Genomic DNA, 16034 nt, shown 5'->3' on the forward strand with positions numbered 1-16034 from the left:
GCAGGCTCAGCGGCCATGGCTCACGGGCCCAGCCGCTCCGTGGCATGTGGGATCTTCCCGGACCGGGGCACGAACCCACATCCCCTGCATCGGCAGGCGGACACTCAACCACCACGCCACCAGGGAAGCCCAGGACTATTAATTTTTATATTTCTGTACTTTTATTTCTGTGGAATTTCAGGAGGCCATACGAGTTCTATATACCATCCTGAATCAAATGCAAGAAAATATTTTACTTAAAGAAGAAAAATACTTTATGTAGACTCCTTTATAAAACATAAAAAAGTTGTAATATCGTGTTCTTATACTTTCCAAATTATATAGAGAACAACAGACATCAAAGCAATGAGTTTATAGTTAGCTGCATGAAGAAAAGTATTTAAGCAATCATTTGTATCTTGTGTATTTCGGTGCCCTCTGAAAAGAATCATATCAATTAGGAATACTTCTCTATAGTAAAACAACATAGTTGATGATTGTCCTGGTTTTATAATGTTGCCAAGTCATCTCATCTCTTCATTTAATACAAATAAGTCAGTTTTGTTACTACTTGTAGTAAAAGGGGTCAGCTTCAGTACTGCAGGCCTCTGCATCTTGTGCGGGTCGGGGGAGGCGGGACACGTAATCACTCATTTGGATCCTCGTAATATTTTGATTCAGGTGCACTGTATAGAGTCTCATGTTTGATTGAGCTAAACTTCTTGTGAACTGTTGCATATTGAATGATTTTTTGGTTTTCCCTGTGCCTACTAAATAAAATTAAAGGCCAAAACCAAGGTAAACATAATAATTATCACAGGAGTCAGCCAACTTTTTCATAAAGGACCAGATAAGTGCATCTTTTTGACTTTGTGAGCCATATTGTCTCTGTCACAGCTAAGCATCCATAGATAAATGAATGAATGAGTGTGACTGTTCCAGCAAAACGTTATTTATAAAAGCAGGAGGCCAGGCCTAACCCCTGACCTGAAGCTGTTTACAAGTTTGTTCTGTGGTATGTTGGAAAAGGGTGCTCTTTTCTTGAGGACTCGGAGATGAGAAACTTGGAGGCTTGAAGATTGGATTGGTTGGTAGACTTGTCTGGTGTAATGAAGATAACATGTACAGTGAAGCCCTTGTCAGGTTAGGCAACCTTCTCAGCTTGTTCGGATTCTTCAAGCAGGGGGCAAATTCATTTTCTAGGCCACAGTCAACCCTCCAGTGGTACAGCTCCTAGCTTGGAAGTTAACCATCAAAGGTAAACCATTAAACTGGACCACCTAGTATATTTTGTGATTCTCTTTTGCTGCCTTCATCAGTTATGTGAGGGTAGATGAGACCAGGCCCAAAAGCTCTGGAGCAGGATAATTGGCCAATTTAATGATAGACATATCATCTCTTCCTGAGATCAGAGTAGGAGCCCTTTGGCAGTTGGGCTTTTTGAAAATAAACTTTTTAATTGAAATGTACTGATTGTAATTATACAGCTTGATACACCTGTGTCACCAAGCATAGACACCTGTGAAGCCAGTACTTGGAAATTTTTATATGCAAAGTGCTTTAAGTTGTCTGCTTTGATCACCTCGGGCTGCTTCAGGGTCAGCTGCCGTATCTGAGTTCCTGTTCCAGTGGATGCCTGTGTTTGTAGCTGTCACCTTGGGGCAGCTCCAACAACAGAGTTAGAAGACTATTTCTGAAAGTAAAATTAACTTAATTACAGAGAATGGGGCAATTCTTTCTTACTTCTCATCATTGCTGCCACATCATATGCCACCAGTGCTGTGAGTTATAGGGAAAAAATAGGCTTTGGTATCTGTGATGTATCTTACTTAGTATAGCGGATTTTCAATTGGGCCATTACAGTGTACTTGTTCTTTTATGAAATGACGAGCTATTGACTTAAACCGTTTAAAAGTATAGTCTATGCGAAGGGAGAAATAAAATGTGAACTATAATTCTGTAGTTCCTTTATATCAAATAATTAAGATATGGGGCTTTAGTCTTTCTTTTTTCTTTTCTTTTTTTCTTTTATTGGGGTGTAGTTGTTTTACAGTGTTGTGTTAGTTTCTACTGTACAGCGAAGTGGAGTTCCCTGTGCTATACAGCAGGTTCTCATTAGTTATCTATTTTATACAGATTAGTGTATATATTGCCAATCCCAATCTCCCAATTCATCCCACCCCCTGGGGCTTTAGTCTTTCAATTCAGTAAAGTACACACAGTGTACAAATTCAGAATCTTCCTTCAAACCATCTTTAAAGATAGATTTTTTTTTTAATTCTGGAAAATTTCATATACATAAGAACGGAAAGAATAGCATATGAAACCCCTATGTACCCATCTCCCAACCTCAACAATGATCAATTCATGGCCAGTCTTTGCTTCTTCTTTATAACCAGATTGTTTTGAATTATGCTAGGTTTTAAAAATTGAAAATGTAATTTTCACTTAGTTTAGGCACTTCGGAAACTCTACATCACGGAAGAATTTGCGACGTAGAAAATCAAGAAGTAAGGACTATGATGTATATAGTGATAATGATATCTGCAGTCAGGAATCAGAAGATAATTTTGCTAAAGAGCTTCAACAATATATACAAGCTAAAGAGATGGCAAATGTTACTCAATGCTTATCGCTTCCTGAAGAATCTGTGAAGAAAGAGGGAGCAAAGGATACCCAGAAAGGTAAAGGTAAGAGTCCAATTATTTTATCATTTAAAGTTATGTAGAGAAGGGCTTCCCTGGTGGCGCAGTGGTTGAGAATCCGCCTGCCGGAGAGGCCACAACAGTGAGAGGCCCGTGTACCACCCAAAAAAAAAAAAAAAAAAAAAAGTTATGTAGAGAAGCAGTCACATTTGTCCATATATGGATGGGGGGAGGGGTTCGCTTGCATTTTATCTCATGATAAGATCACGTTTTCCTGGATCTTTTCACCAAATCTGAGCTGGTCACTTGGTGTACAAACGCTCAGTTTGCGGGAGGAGCGGAGAGTGCAGGAGGGTTTTCAAAGGACATGACTACTCTGAAAGGGAGAATGCTAAATCCCTGGCCTCAGCATGTGTGAAGGACAGGAAATACCTGTTTGCTGTCCTCTAAAGAAGAATGGGTTTAATTAATGTCTGGGATGGTAGTGTGTCAGACTAAACTCAGAAATATATTCTTTTAGATTACTAAAATGAAATTAAGCCACAGATATGAGAATAAATGACAATTGTAAATGAAATTCTTAATCTTCTCATTTTTTTCTCCTCTTTAAATGTTCTATTTAAAATGGAAGTCATGAGAATAAATGACAATTGTAAATGAAATTCTTAATCTTCTCATTTTTTTCTCCTCTTTAAATGTTCTTCTATTTAAAATGGATCTATAGATAAACTTAATATATAAAATGTTTTCAGTGAGTAATCTGACAGCCATATATGAGGTCATTTAAAACATTTGAAGGGGGCTTCCCTGGTGGCGCAGTGGTTGCGCGTCCGCCTGCCGATGCAGGGGAACCGGGTTCGCGCCCCGGTCTGGGAGGATCCCACATGCCGCGGAGCGGCTGGGCCCATGAGCCATGGCCGCTGGGCCTGCGCGTCCGGAGCCTGTGCTCCGCAACGGGAGAGGCCACAACAGAGGGAGGCCCGCATACCACAAAAAAAAAAACATTTGAAGGTTTTACTGTCACAGTGCTATAGCAGTTCCTACTTAGATCCATTGTACTCTGAACACTTCAAAAGGATCTGGCTGATGGCTAGCAAGATTGATTTCATGAATTATCTTGTTTTTTTCCCCAATAATACCTTATATATTTTCACAAAGAGTTCATTTGGGATCCAGAATATATTAATCCAAGAGCTTCTAGAAAGACAGGTTACCATCATCCTAGTTATTACTCTTTGAGCAGTGGAGAAGTTTTCCTGGATTATTATAGAATATACTTCTTAAGAGTAAACTGCTGTTGTACTTTTGTATCATCTTTAAATTTAACTTTCTTGTTTTTAGCTGTTAAACAAAAAAATAAAAATAAAAACCTTAAAGCTGTTCACAAGAATGGTAAACAGAAGAAAATGAAGCGAAAATGGCCTGGCACTGGAGACAAAGGATCAAACGCTTCCCTGAGGAACAATGGCTCACAGGAACAGGTATGAGAATATACACCTGTCGGAGGGCACTGCCTGCCTTTGGATTTTTATCTTGCACCCCAATGGGATCGCCTCTTACCTCCAGTGGGCTCTGTGGGTTCTTCTTTCTCACTGTTGGGCTGCCTTCCCTCACACTCGTTACCTACCAGTGCCCACTCAAGCCTTAGTGTCGTACCTGTTGCCCCTGTATACATGCACACAAGCCCCCTGATTTCTGAGGGCTGTACAAAAACAGATATGGGAGGCAGGAAGAATATAAGATAGCCATGAGGACATTTCTTAAAGTCCCTGGTCTGTTGGTGTTTGACTCCCTCTGGAAATTAAAAATGAATATTTTTGAGCTTTGACCTTATCAGACATTCCCTACTCTCCTGGAATTTTGATTTTGCTTTGTAGAAGTTCCTCTTCCTTGGTTTGCAGATGTAATCACGGTAGAACAATAAGTGACTCCTCTGGACTCTGCTTTTCTGAGGGCTTCTAAGCTGGATGGCCCCCTTTTTTTTGTTAGGCTTGGTTCAGGAGGCAAGAGTTGAGGGTGGTAAAATATTAGAAATACCAAATATTATAGATTGAAATGTGTTTATATAAAATTTGTTTTACAAAGGAGGAATCCGAAGCCCTAGGGTTTAGGTAACTGCCTGTAGTTACAAGGGGCAGGGCAGGGCTAGAGACCCAGGCAGTTTCCCTTTCCTTTGTTTTTTTTAAAAATATATATTTATTTACATATTTATTTATTTATTTGGCTGCGCCAGGTCTTAGTTGCTTCATGCGGGATCTTTAGTTGTGGCATGTAGGATCTAGTTCCCTGACAACCTGGGCCCCCTGCACTGGGTGTGTGGAGTCTTAAGCACTGGACCACAAGGGAAGTCCCCACTTTTGCTTGGTTTAGATTGACTCAAATGATTATTCAGCCAAAGCTGACAGCCCTGCTACATGAGGAACAAATTGTAAACATATATGTTAGAATTTAATAACATAATCAAAATAAAACCCAGAGTTAAAACTGACATATTTATTAGACACATAATTTTGATGGTGCTAAGTGGAAGTCTGATATTATTGCAAAGCAGATCACATAAATATACAGCCAGCTCCCTTCTTTGTACTTACTGAATTCCTAAGACTGTATGTGGGTATGTGGTATGTAGAAGCTGTAAGTTGTACCACAAGTTAACATAGTAAAAGTGATTTATGTTTCTAAAGACCTAAAATGAAATTCCCCTTTTGTTTTCGTACCTTTATTGCCATTTTTGAGGGTATATTTCTAATTATGTTTGCTAATTTGAGCTCATCAGTACACTCAGCTCACATGTAGTGAGCATCTCATTGAAATGAAAGATCCCATTACTTGCAGTTTACCTTATGATTTTTTTTTTTTTGCGGTACGCGGGCCTCTCACTGCTGTGGCCTCTCCCGTTGCGGAGCACAGGCTCCGGACGCGCAGGCTCAGCGGCCATGGCTCACGGGCCCAGCCGCTCCGCGGCATGCGGGACCCTCCCGGACCCGGGCACGAACCCGTGTCCCCTGCATCGGCAGGTGGACTCTCAACCACTGCGCCACCAGGGAAGCCCTACCTTATGATTTTGAGGTTTGTCCCCATTGTTTTAAAGAGCCTTGTTCTTAGACTTCACTTTTTAAACGTAGTGGTACTTTCCTTTTAAAATTTTTAAATTAATTTTTTAAAACGAGGGCAAGGTACAATAAAATATATTCATAGTGTTCAGTGATGGAATGCTGTTGAAACTGACAAAACATTCATTTTTTTCAACTGATGTACAAAAGTCCACATCTTACCTGCAGGCCAATTCAGAAGAGTTACTTTTTAATGTTTTTAAAGGAGGTTTAAAATAATTTTGTATGGCCTTCCCTGGTGGCGCAGTGGATAAGAATCTGCCTGCCAATTCAGGGGACCCAGGTTTGATGCCTGGTCTGGGAAGATCCCACATGCCGTGGAACAACTAAGCCCACGCGCCACAACTACTGAAGCCCGTGTGCCTAGGGCCTGTGCTGAGCAACAAGAGAAGCCACCACAATGAGAAGCCCGCGCACCGCAATAGAGAGTAGCCCCCGCTCGACGCAACTAGAGAAAGCCTGCACACAGCAACGAAGACCCAATGCAGCCAAAAATAAATAAATAATTAATTAAAAAACATTTTTTTGTACAGTGGAATAAAATATTTAATTTTTTATTTCTCACATTTAGTTTTTTGTTTTTGTTTTCAAAGGATGGTAAACTTAAAGAGAAGCAGCAGCCTGTGAGAATGAGTCAGGGATTCATCAACCAACATACGGTGCAACGCCAGGGAAAACAAATTTGTAAATATTTTCTTGAAAGGAAATGTATTAAGGTATAAAAAATGTGTAAGCAAAAATATGCTAAAATGTAAGATATAGCAAAAATGTACTAAAACCAACTCCTCTTTCTATTAGACACTCCAAAAGCATACCTGTACAATTTTAGAACCATTTCCTTCTGGGAAAGTTTCAATTAGAAAATTTTACTGAAATATTCTTTTATGTTTAGGAAAGTAGATAATTTTTTAAAAATGCTTTGTGTTAAAAATATTAAGGACTTGACAGATTTTTAAGCAGATATATATATGTGATGTGGTTATGATAGCTCGTTAAGAATTAGACTGTACTGCTTCTAAGACTTTGTTTTCTTCTAGAATCATTAAGTTAAGTAGGAATTGTAATGACTTCACTATGAGGAATAATGGTTTTTCCTTGTTCCTTCTTTTGGCCCAGGGAGACCAGTGTAAATTTGATCATGCTGCAGAGATAGAGAAGAAAAAGGAAATGTGTAAGTTTTATGTACAAGGATATTGTACCAGAGGTGAAAACTGTCTGTATTTGCATAATATCCTTTATCACAAGGTACAGTAACTTTACTTTTCATAAACATTTACATGAATGTAAAATTTTGAGTGAAACCAGTGTTTTAGCCATGGCAAAATTACATATCCAAGCTCAACTCAGTATTGAAGTGATTAAATTGTGCACAGATATTTTTTCTTTTTCCCCCAAGCAAGAGTCTTTAGAAAGTCTCTCAAATGCACATGCTGTCAACCTGGGTAGTGTAACAGGTTCATGAGACCTATTCAGACCTATCCAGAAAAACTTTCTCTGAATTTCTGCTGTGACATCCACTAATTGAATCTATATTCATGTAATCTACTTCATAAAAGAGGCAGGAATTGCACAGTTTGGGAGTACTCATTTTCTGCACATTCTGTACTGTATAGAGGTTAATTGTCCCTTAATTTGAAGAATAACCCTAACTCTTCAGTGTAAATGGTCTAGACATGTTGTAAACATACGAACATAAACATTTTAGGGTAATTGGACCTTTGATCAACACAAAAGTTGTTTTCCTTCAGTCATTCAATACAAGGAATCGCAAATTCTAACTTGAGAAATTTTTCCTAGAAAACAATTTCCTATTTTATACAAGCCTAATATATGAAGGATCCAGATTTGTAAGACATCATTGTCATTGACTTTAATCCCCCCACTGCAAAAGAATGCTTCAAAAATAATCCCATTTCTCAAAGTATTTAAAATACACATCCCTCTCTTATATCGGTGAAATATACCTGTAGTTTATTTTAAGATGGATATGAAGGAAAAAAGTGTCCTGTGATAGCCAATAAACTTCATAATCATCCTAAAATTAGATTTTTCTTATAACCCAGTTAATTTACTGTCTCATTTTTTTTTTTTTTGGGGTACGCGGGCCTCTCACTGTTGTGGCCTCTCCCGTTGCGGAGCACAGACTCCGGACGCGCAGGCTCAGCGGCCATGGCTTACGGGCCTAGCTGCTCCGCAGCATGTGGGATCCTTCCAGACCGGGGCACGAACCCGTGTCCCCTGCATCGGCAGGCGGACTCTCAACCACTGCGCCACCAGGGAAGCCCTGTCTCATATTTTAAATAGAGAATTTGTTTCTACTAGTAGAATATGTAGGAAAAATAGTTACTAAATTAATAACAAATTATTTTAGTTGGATTTACAGTTGTTCTTTTCCTTAACATTTGGGTTAACATGAGTATCCTTGCAAGTTTTACCATACAGGAGCAAAATGTTATCAGGGAGAATATTGCAAGTTTTCACATGCTCCACTGACTGCTGAAACACAAGAACTGTTGGCTAAAGTAAGTACAATTTTAATTTTTGTTTTTTTTTTTGTTTTTTGTTTTGCGGTACGCGGGCCTCTCACTGTTGTGGCCTCTCCCGTGGCGGAGCACAGGCTCCCGGACGCGCAGGCTCAGCGGCCATGGCTCACGGGCCCAGCCGCTCCGCGGAATGTGGGATCTTCCCGGAACGGGGCACGAACCCGTATCCCCTGCATCGGCAGGCGGACTCTCAACCACTGCGCCACCAGGGAAGCCCCAATTTTAATTTTTGTTTTTCTTTTTAAAAGAATACTTTTGAACTAAGGGTGGAATTTGAAAGGACACTCACAGTTCCTGAAGGAGAGTGCCTCATAGGGTAGCATATGGGTTATATTAGGACTGATAATCTAAGGATTTACTTCAGTTTAGAAAATTCATTTGTATATTTTTCCTTGTAGCTTAAAGGAAAATTTATACTTACTGCTGGTGTAAATTGGAATGTTCTTAAACCTTCAGTGTAGTTAGCAACCTTAGTAGTTAAGTTAACCAAAGGAAAACAAAGCAAATAGAAATAGTACTCCTGTTACACTCTTAGAAGGGAAGTTAAGGATTATTGGTTGATAAATATTTTAGGGTTACATCAAAACATACTTAAGTATGTTATTTCAAAGTAAGTTATTTCAAAGTTTCTTCAAATATTCTTTCAGATGTAAGAAAAGATAATTGAAAAATAATAGTTGTTTATGTTCTTTCATTTCCCATTTGTTATTTGGAGCTAGTCTCTTCAAAATTAAACTGAAATATAAGTGAAAATAAAAGATCCTTTTAAAACCAACCATTCCATCTTGCGGCAGAAGTTCCCTTGATTGTATGCAAATATTAGAAAGTCAAAGGTCCTTGTTTCTGGATATTTTTAGTTGTGAAATATGAAGGGTTACCCTGGAATTAGAAATTATACCAAATATTTGGTTGTTAATTAGCATGAATGTATGTGGGAAAAAATGATAAATGTAAAAGTCATTTTCCAGTTCCTCTTATAGTAAATATTATTAGATGAGTACTAGGATGAATATTATTGGAATCTTTAGAAAATTACAAGAGTATGATGATGTACCTGAATTTAATGCATAAAAATGATTGCGTGATTTCCCCCCCCCCATATTAGGTTTTGGATCCTGAAAAGAAGTCGTCATGAAAATAAAATACATAAAAAAGGTAAAATTAATGATTTAACACTTTTTTCCCCCTCTGAAATGTCTCTGGAAATTGGCATGGGGACATAGGCCTTTTTACATTTTCTCAAATAGAAGTCTTTTTCTCTCTCCTACCCCACTAAGAACTTATAAAATATTTGATACATATAAATAGATATATATGTGGATCTCCATGGACCTGCTTCCCTTTCTGGATTTGTCACTGTCTTTTTGTGTTTTTAATTCTTCTGTTTTGTTTCTTTGTAAATTTACCAAATGTGTATGATTCACCAAATACTATATTTAGTTTTGCTTGGGTTTGCATATTAAACAGTATCATATTCTATACTTATTAGTGACTTGCTATTTTCACTCAGCATTATGCTTGTAAGATTCATTCATGTATATGCATGCAGCTGTCATTCATTTTTACTCTTGTATAGCATTTATTCTATGAATATGTTACAAATTGTTTAGTCATTCTACTATTGACGGACATTGAGGTTATTTTCAATTTTTAAAATATAAACTGTTATTATAAATAACTGTTTTACATGTCTTCTGATGAAAATATGTGTGAGTTGTCCTGAGTGTACCAAGGAATCGAATTGTTGTATCATCTTAAAACTTAAGATAATACCAGTCTTTTCTGAAGTACTTATAACAGTTTTTATTGCCATCAACTGTGTAACAGAATTTCTGTTGCTCCCCACTCACTAATGCTTTATATTGTCACAAGTTTAAATTTTTTGACCAATTTAATGGGTGTAAAAATGGTGCCACATAGCTTTATTTTCATAAAGTTCAACATTTTTTCTTATGCTTACTGGCTTTTGAGCTTCATCTCTGGTGAAATGCCATTAATGTCTTTTGCCTATGCTTCTATTGGGCTGATTGTCCTTTATAAATTGATTTTTATATATAAATTGTTTGTGACATATGTGTGACAAGTCTTCTCCCTTTTTGTGGGCTGTCTTCACTTCTTTAAAGGCATTTCAGTGAGCAGAATTACTTGTTTTGGCAATCTTTTTCTTTATGGTAGGTTTTGTGTTTTGTGTCTTACTTAAGAAATCCTTCCCTATCATGAGGCTGTAAAGTACTTTAATCTTTTATAGTTTTTTATAGTTTTGCTTTTTACATTTATGTTTTAATCCTTTGGAAATTCTGTCAGTTAACAGTTGTCACAATAATGGTGTTTAAAACCAACCACAAGACTCTCAGTAGCATATAAAAATAAACATTTCTTTTTCCATGCATTTGCAGGTTGGCTGGGAATAGGCTGATACAGGCTGGCTCTGGCTGGGTTGGTTGTGCTTCATAAAGCAGAACCTCTGGGATGGTTCTGCCCCACATTCATCTCACTCTCCTCCTGGGACCAAGGGGCTAGCTGGGGCATGTTTTTCTCATGGCATTGGCAGAAGGACAAGAGGGCAAGGCCCTGTTTGTATCACATCATGTTTACTTACAACCCATTGACCAAAGTAAGTCACATAGCCAAGCCCAAAGTCAGGGAGTAGGAAAGTATACTCTACTTTCTGTACTTTCCATGTGGGAGGAATTGCTAAATTACATGAAAATTTTTCTGAAGGGACCTTGAGGGAATTATGCTAAGCAGAATAAGTCAGAGAAAGAAATATACTGTTATGATTTCGCTTATGTCTAAAAAACAAAAACAAATGGACAAATAAAACCAAACCAAAATCATAGATAGAACAGAGTGGTGGTTACCAGAGGGGATGGGGATTGGGCAGTGGGTGAAACAGGTGAAGAAAGGGGTCAAGAGGTACAAACTTACAGCAATAAAATAAATAGGTCATGGGGCTGTAGTGTACTGCATGGTGACTATAGTCAGTAATGTTGTAGAGCATACTTGAAAGTTGCTGAGAGAGTAAATCATAAAGGTTAAGTATGTATGATGTTAGGTGGTAACTAGACTTATTGTAGCAATCATTTCTCAATCTATACAAATACTGAGTTATTATGTTGTACACCTAAAGCCAATATAATGTTATATGTCAATTATACCTCAGTAAAAAAATTTTTAATTACACGAAAAAGAGGGCAGCTGTGGGTATAGGGAAAAGGGAAGAATTAAGACTAATTGATTTTTTTTTTTTTTTTAAACAGTGTGCTATAGGGACTTGATTTTCTTTTTTTTCCCCATATGGATAACCAATCTCCCAGAACCATTCAACTGAAAAGACTGCCCTTTCCCCACTGATTTGTAATGCCCCCTCTGGTATATATCGAGTTTCCTTCAAACAGAGGTCTATTTCTGGGGTCTCTGTTCTGTTCCTTTTGTCTTTTGCTCTAGTACTCTACTGCTTTAATTACTGGAGCTTTGTTGGATTTTGATATAGTTTGATAATTTTTCTAATGTTCTTCTGGAGCACCTTGACTGTTTTGGACCCTTTTACTTTGTTAGTTTTTTTAAAAACAGCTTTATTGAGGTATGATTTATATCACTTGTTTTAAGTGTATAATTCAATATTATTTGGTAAATTTACTGAGTTGCATAGCATCACAAAATCTAGTTTTAGAAGGTTTTTGACACCCCCAAAAGATTCCTTTTACCCATTTGCGGTCACTTCCCAATCCCGCTAATGAATTTTCTAGATTTGCCTTTCTGAGTATTTCATATAAATTTCAACATGTGGTCTTGTTTTGTTTTGTTTTGTTTTTTTATTATTGGCTGAGTTGGGTTTTCTTTGCTGCGCGTGGGCTCTCTATAGTTGCAGTGCACGGGCTTCTCGTTGCAGTGGCTTGAGGTATGATTTATATCACTTGTTTTAAGTGTATAATTCAATATTATTTGGTAAATTTACTGAGTTGCATAGCATCACAAAATCTAGTTTTAGAAGGTTTTTGACACCCCCAAAAGATTCCTTTTACCCATTTGCGGTCACTTCCCAATCCCGCTAATGAATTTTCTAGATTTGCCTTTCTGAGTATTTCATATAAATTTCAACATGTGGTCTTGTTTTGTTTTGTTTTGTTTTTTTATTATTGGCTGAGTTGGGTTTTCTTTGCTGCGCGTGGGCTCTCTATAGTTGCAGTGCATGGGCTTCTCGTTGCAGTGGCTTCTCTTGTTGCAGAGCATGGTCTCTAGGTGTGTGGGCTTCAGTAGTTGTGGCACACGGGCTTAGTTGCTCTGCGGCAAGTGGGATCTTCCCGGACCAGGTCTCGAACCCATGTCCCCTGCCTTGGCAGGTGTATTCTCAACCACTGCGCCACCAGGGAAGCCCCAGCATGTGGTCTTTTGCTTCTGGCTCTTTTCATATAGTATAATGGCTTAGATTCATCAATGCTTTAGCATATATCAGTGATTTTTTAAAAAAATAATTGCTCCATTATTCCATTGTATGGATATACCACTTTTTTTAATCCTTTCACCAATTGATAGATATTTGTGTTATTTCCAATTTTTAGTTATTAAGAATAATTCTGCTGTGAGCATTTGTGTGTGAATCTTTGTGTTGTGGACATACTTTTTTTTTTTTTTTTGAAAATGAGAATTCTAATATATTGTCAAAATATGCCTTGGCGATATCACACAAAATCAATGTTACGAAGCTACCAAATGCATAAATGAATATTCTCTTGAGGAACTTCTCATCTAAGGACTTTTTTCCCTTTTGGTGGTACAATTAGGAACAGGTGGGTTTTGTGGAACTTTTTGGTGCTGGTGGGTGGCTGTCAGTTCAGGGTAGATTTGGACCTGTGTTAATTTGAAGTACTTTTTCATTTCCTCAAGCAGGGATGACTTATTTCTAGGTCATGGGATCAAGAGGTGGCTACTTGAGATCACAGAAAACCTTAGGTTGCATCAAGGAAGTATAGGTAGGCAGAAAAATTAGGATGAGCTTATTATTAGCTTTGCAGACATACATTTTTATTTATCTTGAGTAGGTTACTACTTTAGTGGAATTTCTGGGTCTGACAGTAAATACATGTTTAACTTTTTAAGAACTGCCACATTGTTTTACAAAGTGGCTGTATCATTTTACATTGCAAACAGCAATGTAGGAGGATTTTAGTTTCTTCACATCCTCACCAATGCTTGTTATTGTCACCTGTTTTTTTTTTTTTGTTTGTTTGTTTTTTGTCAGCTGTTTTGATTATAGCTTTTCTGTTAGGGATGAGCTGGAATCTCATTGTAGTTGTAATTTGCATTTTTCTAATGACTAATGGTGTTGAGCATCTTTTCATGTGCTGTTGGTGGATTCAGATCTTTGCCCATTTTTTAATTGGTCTGTAAGCTTATTATTGAGTTGTAAGAGTTCTTTATATATGTTGGATACAAATCCTTTATCACATATATAATTTGCAAATATTTTGTCTCAATCTGTGGCTTTGTCTTTTTCTCCTAATTTGTGCTTGCTTTTTTTTGGCTGTACGTCGGCTTCTCACTGTTGTGGCCTCCCCCGTTGCGGAGCGCAGGCTCAGTGGCCATGGCTCACGGGCCCAGCCGCTCCGCAGCATGTGGGATCTTCCCAGACTGGCGCACGGACCCGTGTCCCCTGCATCGGCAGGTGGATTCTCAGCCACTGCGCCACCAGGGAAGCCCTGTGCTTACCTTTTAAAAAGAGTGTCTATTGAAGCATGAACGTTTTCATTTTGTTGTAGTACACTTTATCAGTTTTTTTTTTTTTCGTCATGGATCATGCTTTTGGTGTTTCATCTAAAAATTCTTTGTCTAATCCAAGGTCACAAGATTCACTTTTATGTTTTCTTCTAAATTTGTTTTAATAGTTTTAGCTCTTATATTTATGTCTGTGATTCATTTTGAGCTAATTTTTGGGAATGGTGTGAGTTAGGATCCAAATTTTTGTTTTGCATATAGATACCCAGTTGTTCCAGCAAGCATTTTAAAAAACTACCCTTTCGCCACTGAGTTGCGTTGGCACCTTTGTCAAAAATCAGTTGAACTAAATGTAAGGATTTATTTCTGGGCTCTCAGTTGTGTTCTCTTGATCTATAATGTTTATCCTTATATACTGTCGCTGTCTTGATCACTATAACTTTAAATAGTTGTTCTTCGGTATCCAAGGGGAATTGGTTGCAGGATCCCACAAATATCAAAATCCATGGATGCGCCAGTCCCTTATATAAAATGGCATATTAGCACATAACCTAAGGACATTCTCTTGTATGCGTTAAATCATCTCTAGATGACTTATAATACCTAATACGGTGTAAATGCTGTGCAGATAGTTGCTGATGCATGGCAAGTTCAAGTTATGCTTTTTGGAACTTTCTGGAATTTTCCCAAATATTTTTGATCCACAGTTGATTGAATCTGTGGATGCAGAAGCTGCAGATATGGAGGAGTGACTGTACTAAGTTTTGGAATAAGGAATTGCAGGCTGTCTAGTTTTGTTCTTCTTTTCCAAGATTGTTTTGGCTATCCTGCATTTTGCTTTTCCATGTAAATTTTAGGATCAGCTTGTAAATTTCTGCAAAAAACCTATGCTGGACATTAAAAGAATCATACACCATGATCAAGTGGTGTTTATTCCAGGAATGCAAGGATTCTTCAATATATGCAAATCAATCAACGTGATATACCATATTAACAAATTGAAGGAGAAAAACCATATGATCATCTCAATAGATGCAGAGAAAGCTTTCGACAAAATTCAACACCCATTTATGATAAAAACCCTGCTGAAAGTAGGCATAGAGGCCTCAACATAATAAAGGCCATATATGGGTTTCCCTGGTGGCGCAGTGGTTGAGAGTCCGCCTGCCGATGCAGGGGACACGGGTTCGTGCCCCGGTCCGGGAAGATCCCACATGCCACAGAGCGGCTAGGCCCGTGAGCCATGGCTGCTGAGCCTGTGCGTCCAGAGCCTGTGCTCCACAATGGGAGAGGCCACAACAGTGAGAGGCCCGCGTACCACAAAAAAAAAAATAAATAAATAAATAAAATAAAGGCCATATATGAAAAACCCACAACCAACATCGTCCTCAGTGGTAAAAAACTGCAACCATTTCCATTAAGATCAGGAACAAGACAAGGTTGCCCAGTCTCACCACTCTTATTCAACGTAGTTTTGGAAGTTCTAGCCACAGCAATCAGAGAAGAAAAAGAAATAAAAGGAATCCAAATCGGAAAAGAAGTAAAGCTGTCACTGTTTGCAGATGATATGATACTATACATAGAGAATCCTAAAGATGCTACCAGAAAACTACTAGAGCTAATCAATGAATTTGGTAAAGTAGCAGGATACAAAATTAATGCACAGAAATCTCTGGCATTCTTATACACTAATGATGAAAAATCTGAGAGTGAAATTAAGAAAACACTCCCATTTACCATTGCAACAAAAAGAATAAAATATCTAGGAATAAACCTACCTAAGGAGACAAAAGACTTGTATGCAGAAAACTATAAGACACTGATGAAAGAAATTAAAGATGATACAAATAGGTGGAGAAATATACCATGTTCTTGGATTGGAAGAATCAACATTGTGAAAATGACTCTACTACCCAAAGCAATCTACAGATTCAATGCAATCCCTATCAAACTACCACTAGCATTTTTTACAGAACTAGAAAAAAAAATTTCACAATTTGTATGGAAACACAAAAGACCCCAAATAGCAAAAGCAATCT

General features: G+C 37.9%; 1 protein-coding gene across 1 annotated transcript in view; it reads left to right on the forward strand.

Annotated features, from left to right (window-relative positions):
• ZC3H8 (zinc finger CCCH-type containing 8) overlaps window positions 1-16034 on the forward strand; it is a 46261-nt gene that overhangs the window by 20601 nt on the left and 9626 nt on the right. The window contains exons 3-8 of the mRNA XM_028497131.1: window positions 2432-2669; window positions 3966-4105; window positions 6331-6453; window positions 6854-6965; window positions 8150-8259; window positions 9386-9435. Coding sequence (XP_028352932.1) covers window positions 2432-2669; window positions 3966-4105; window positions 6331-6453; window positions 6854-6965; window positions 8150-8259; window positions 9386-9415 — 753 coding nt within the window. The 3' untranslated portion in view covers window positions 9416-9435. The remainder of the gene's footprint in view (window positions 1-2431; window positions 2670-3965; window positions 4106-6330; window positions 6454-6853; window positions 6966-8149; window positions 8260-9385; window positions 9436-16034) is intronic.

The sequence above is a fragment of the Physeter macrocephalus genome, chromosome 12, assembly GCF_002837175.3.
Source record: "Physeter macrocephalus isolate SW-GA chromosome 12, ASM283717v5, whole genome shotgun sequence".
In the NCBI taxonomy this organism is placed as follows: domain Eukaryota; kingdom Metazoa; phylum Chordata; class Mammalia; order Artiodactyla; family Physeteridae; genus Physeter; species Physeter macrocephalus.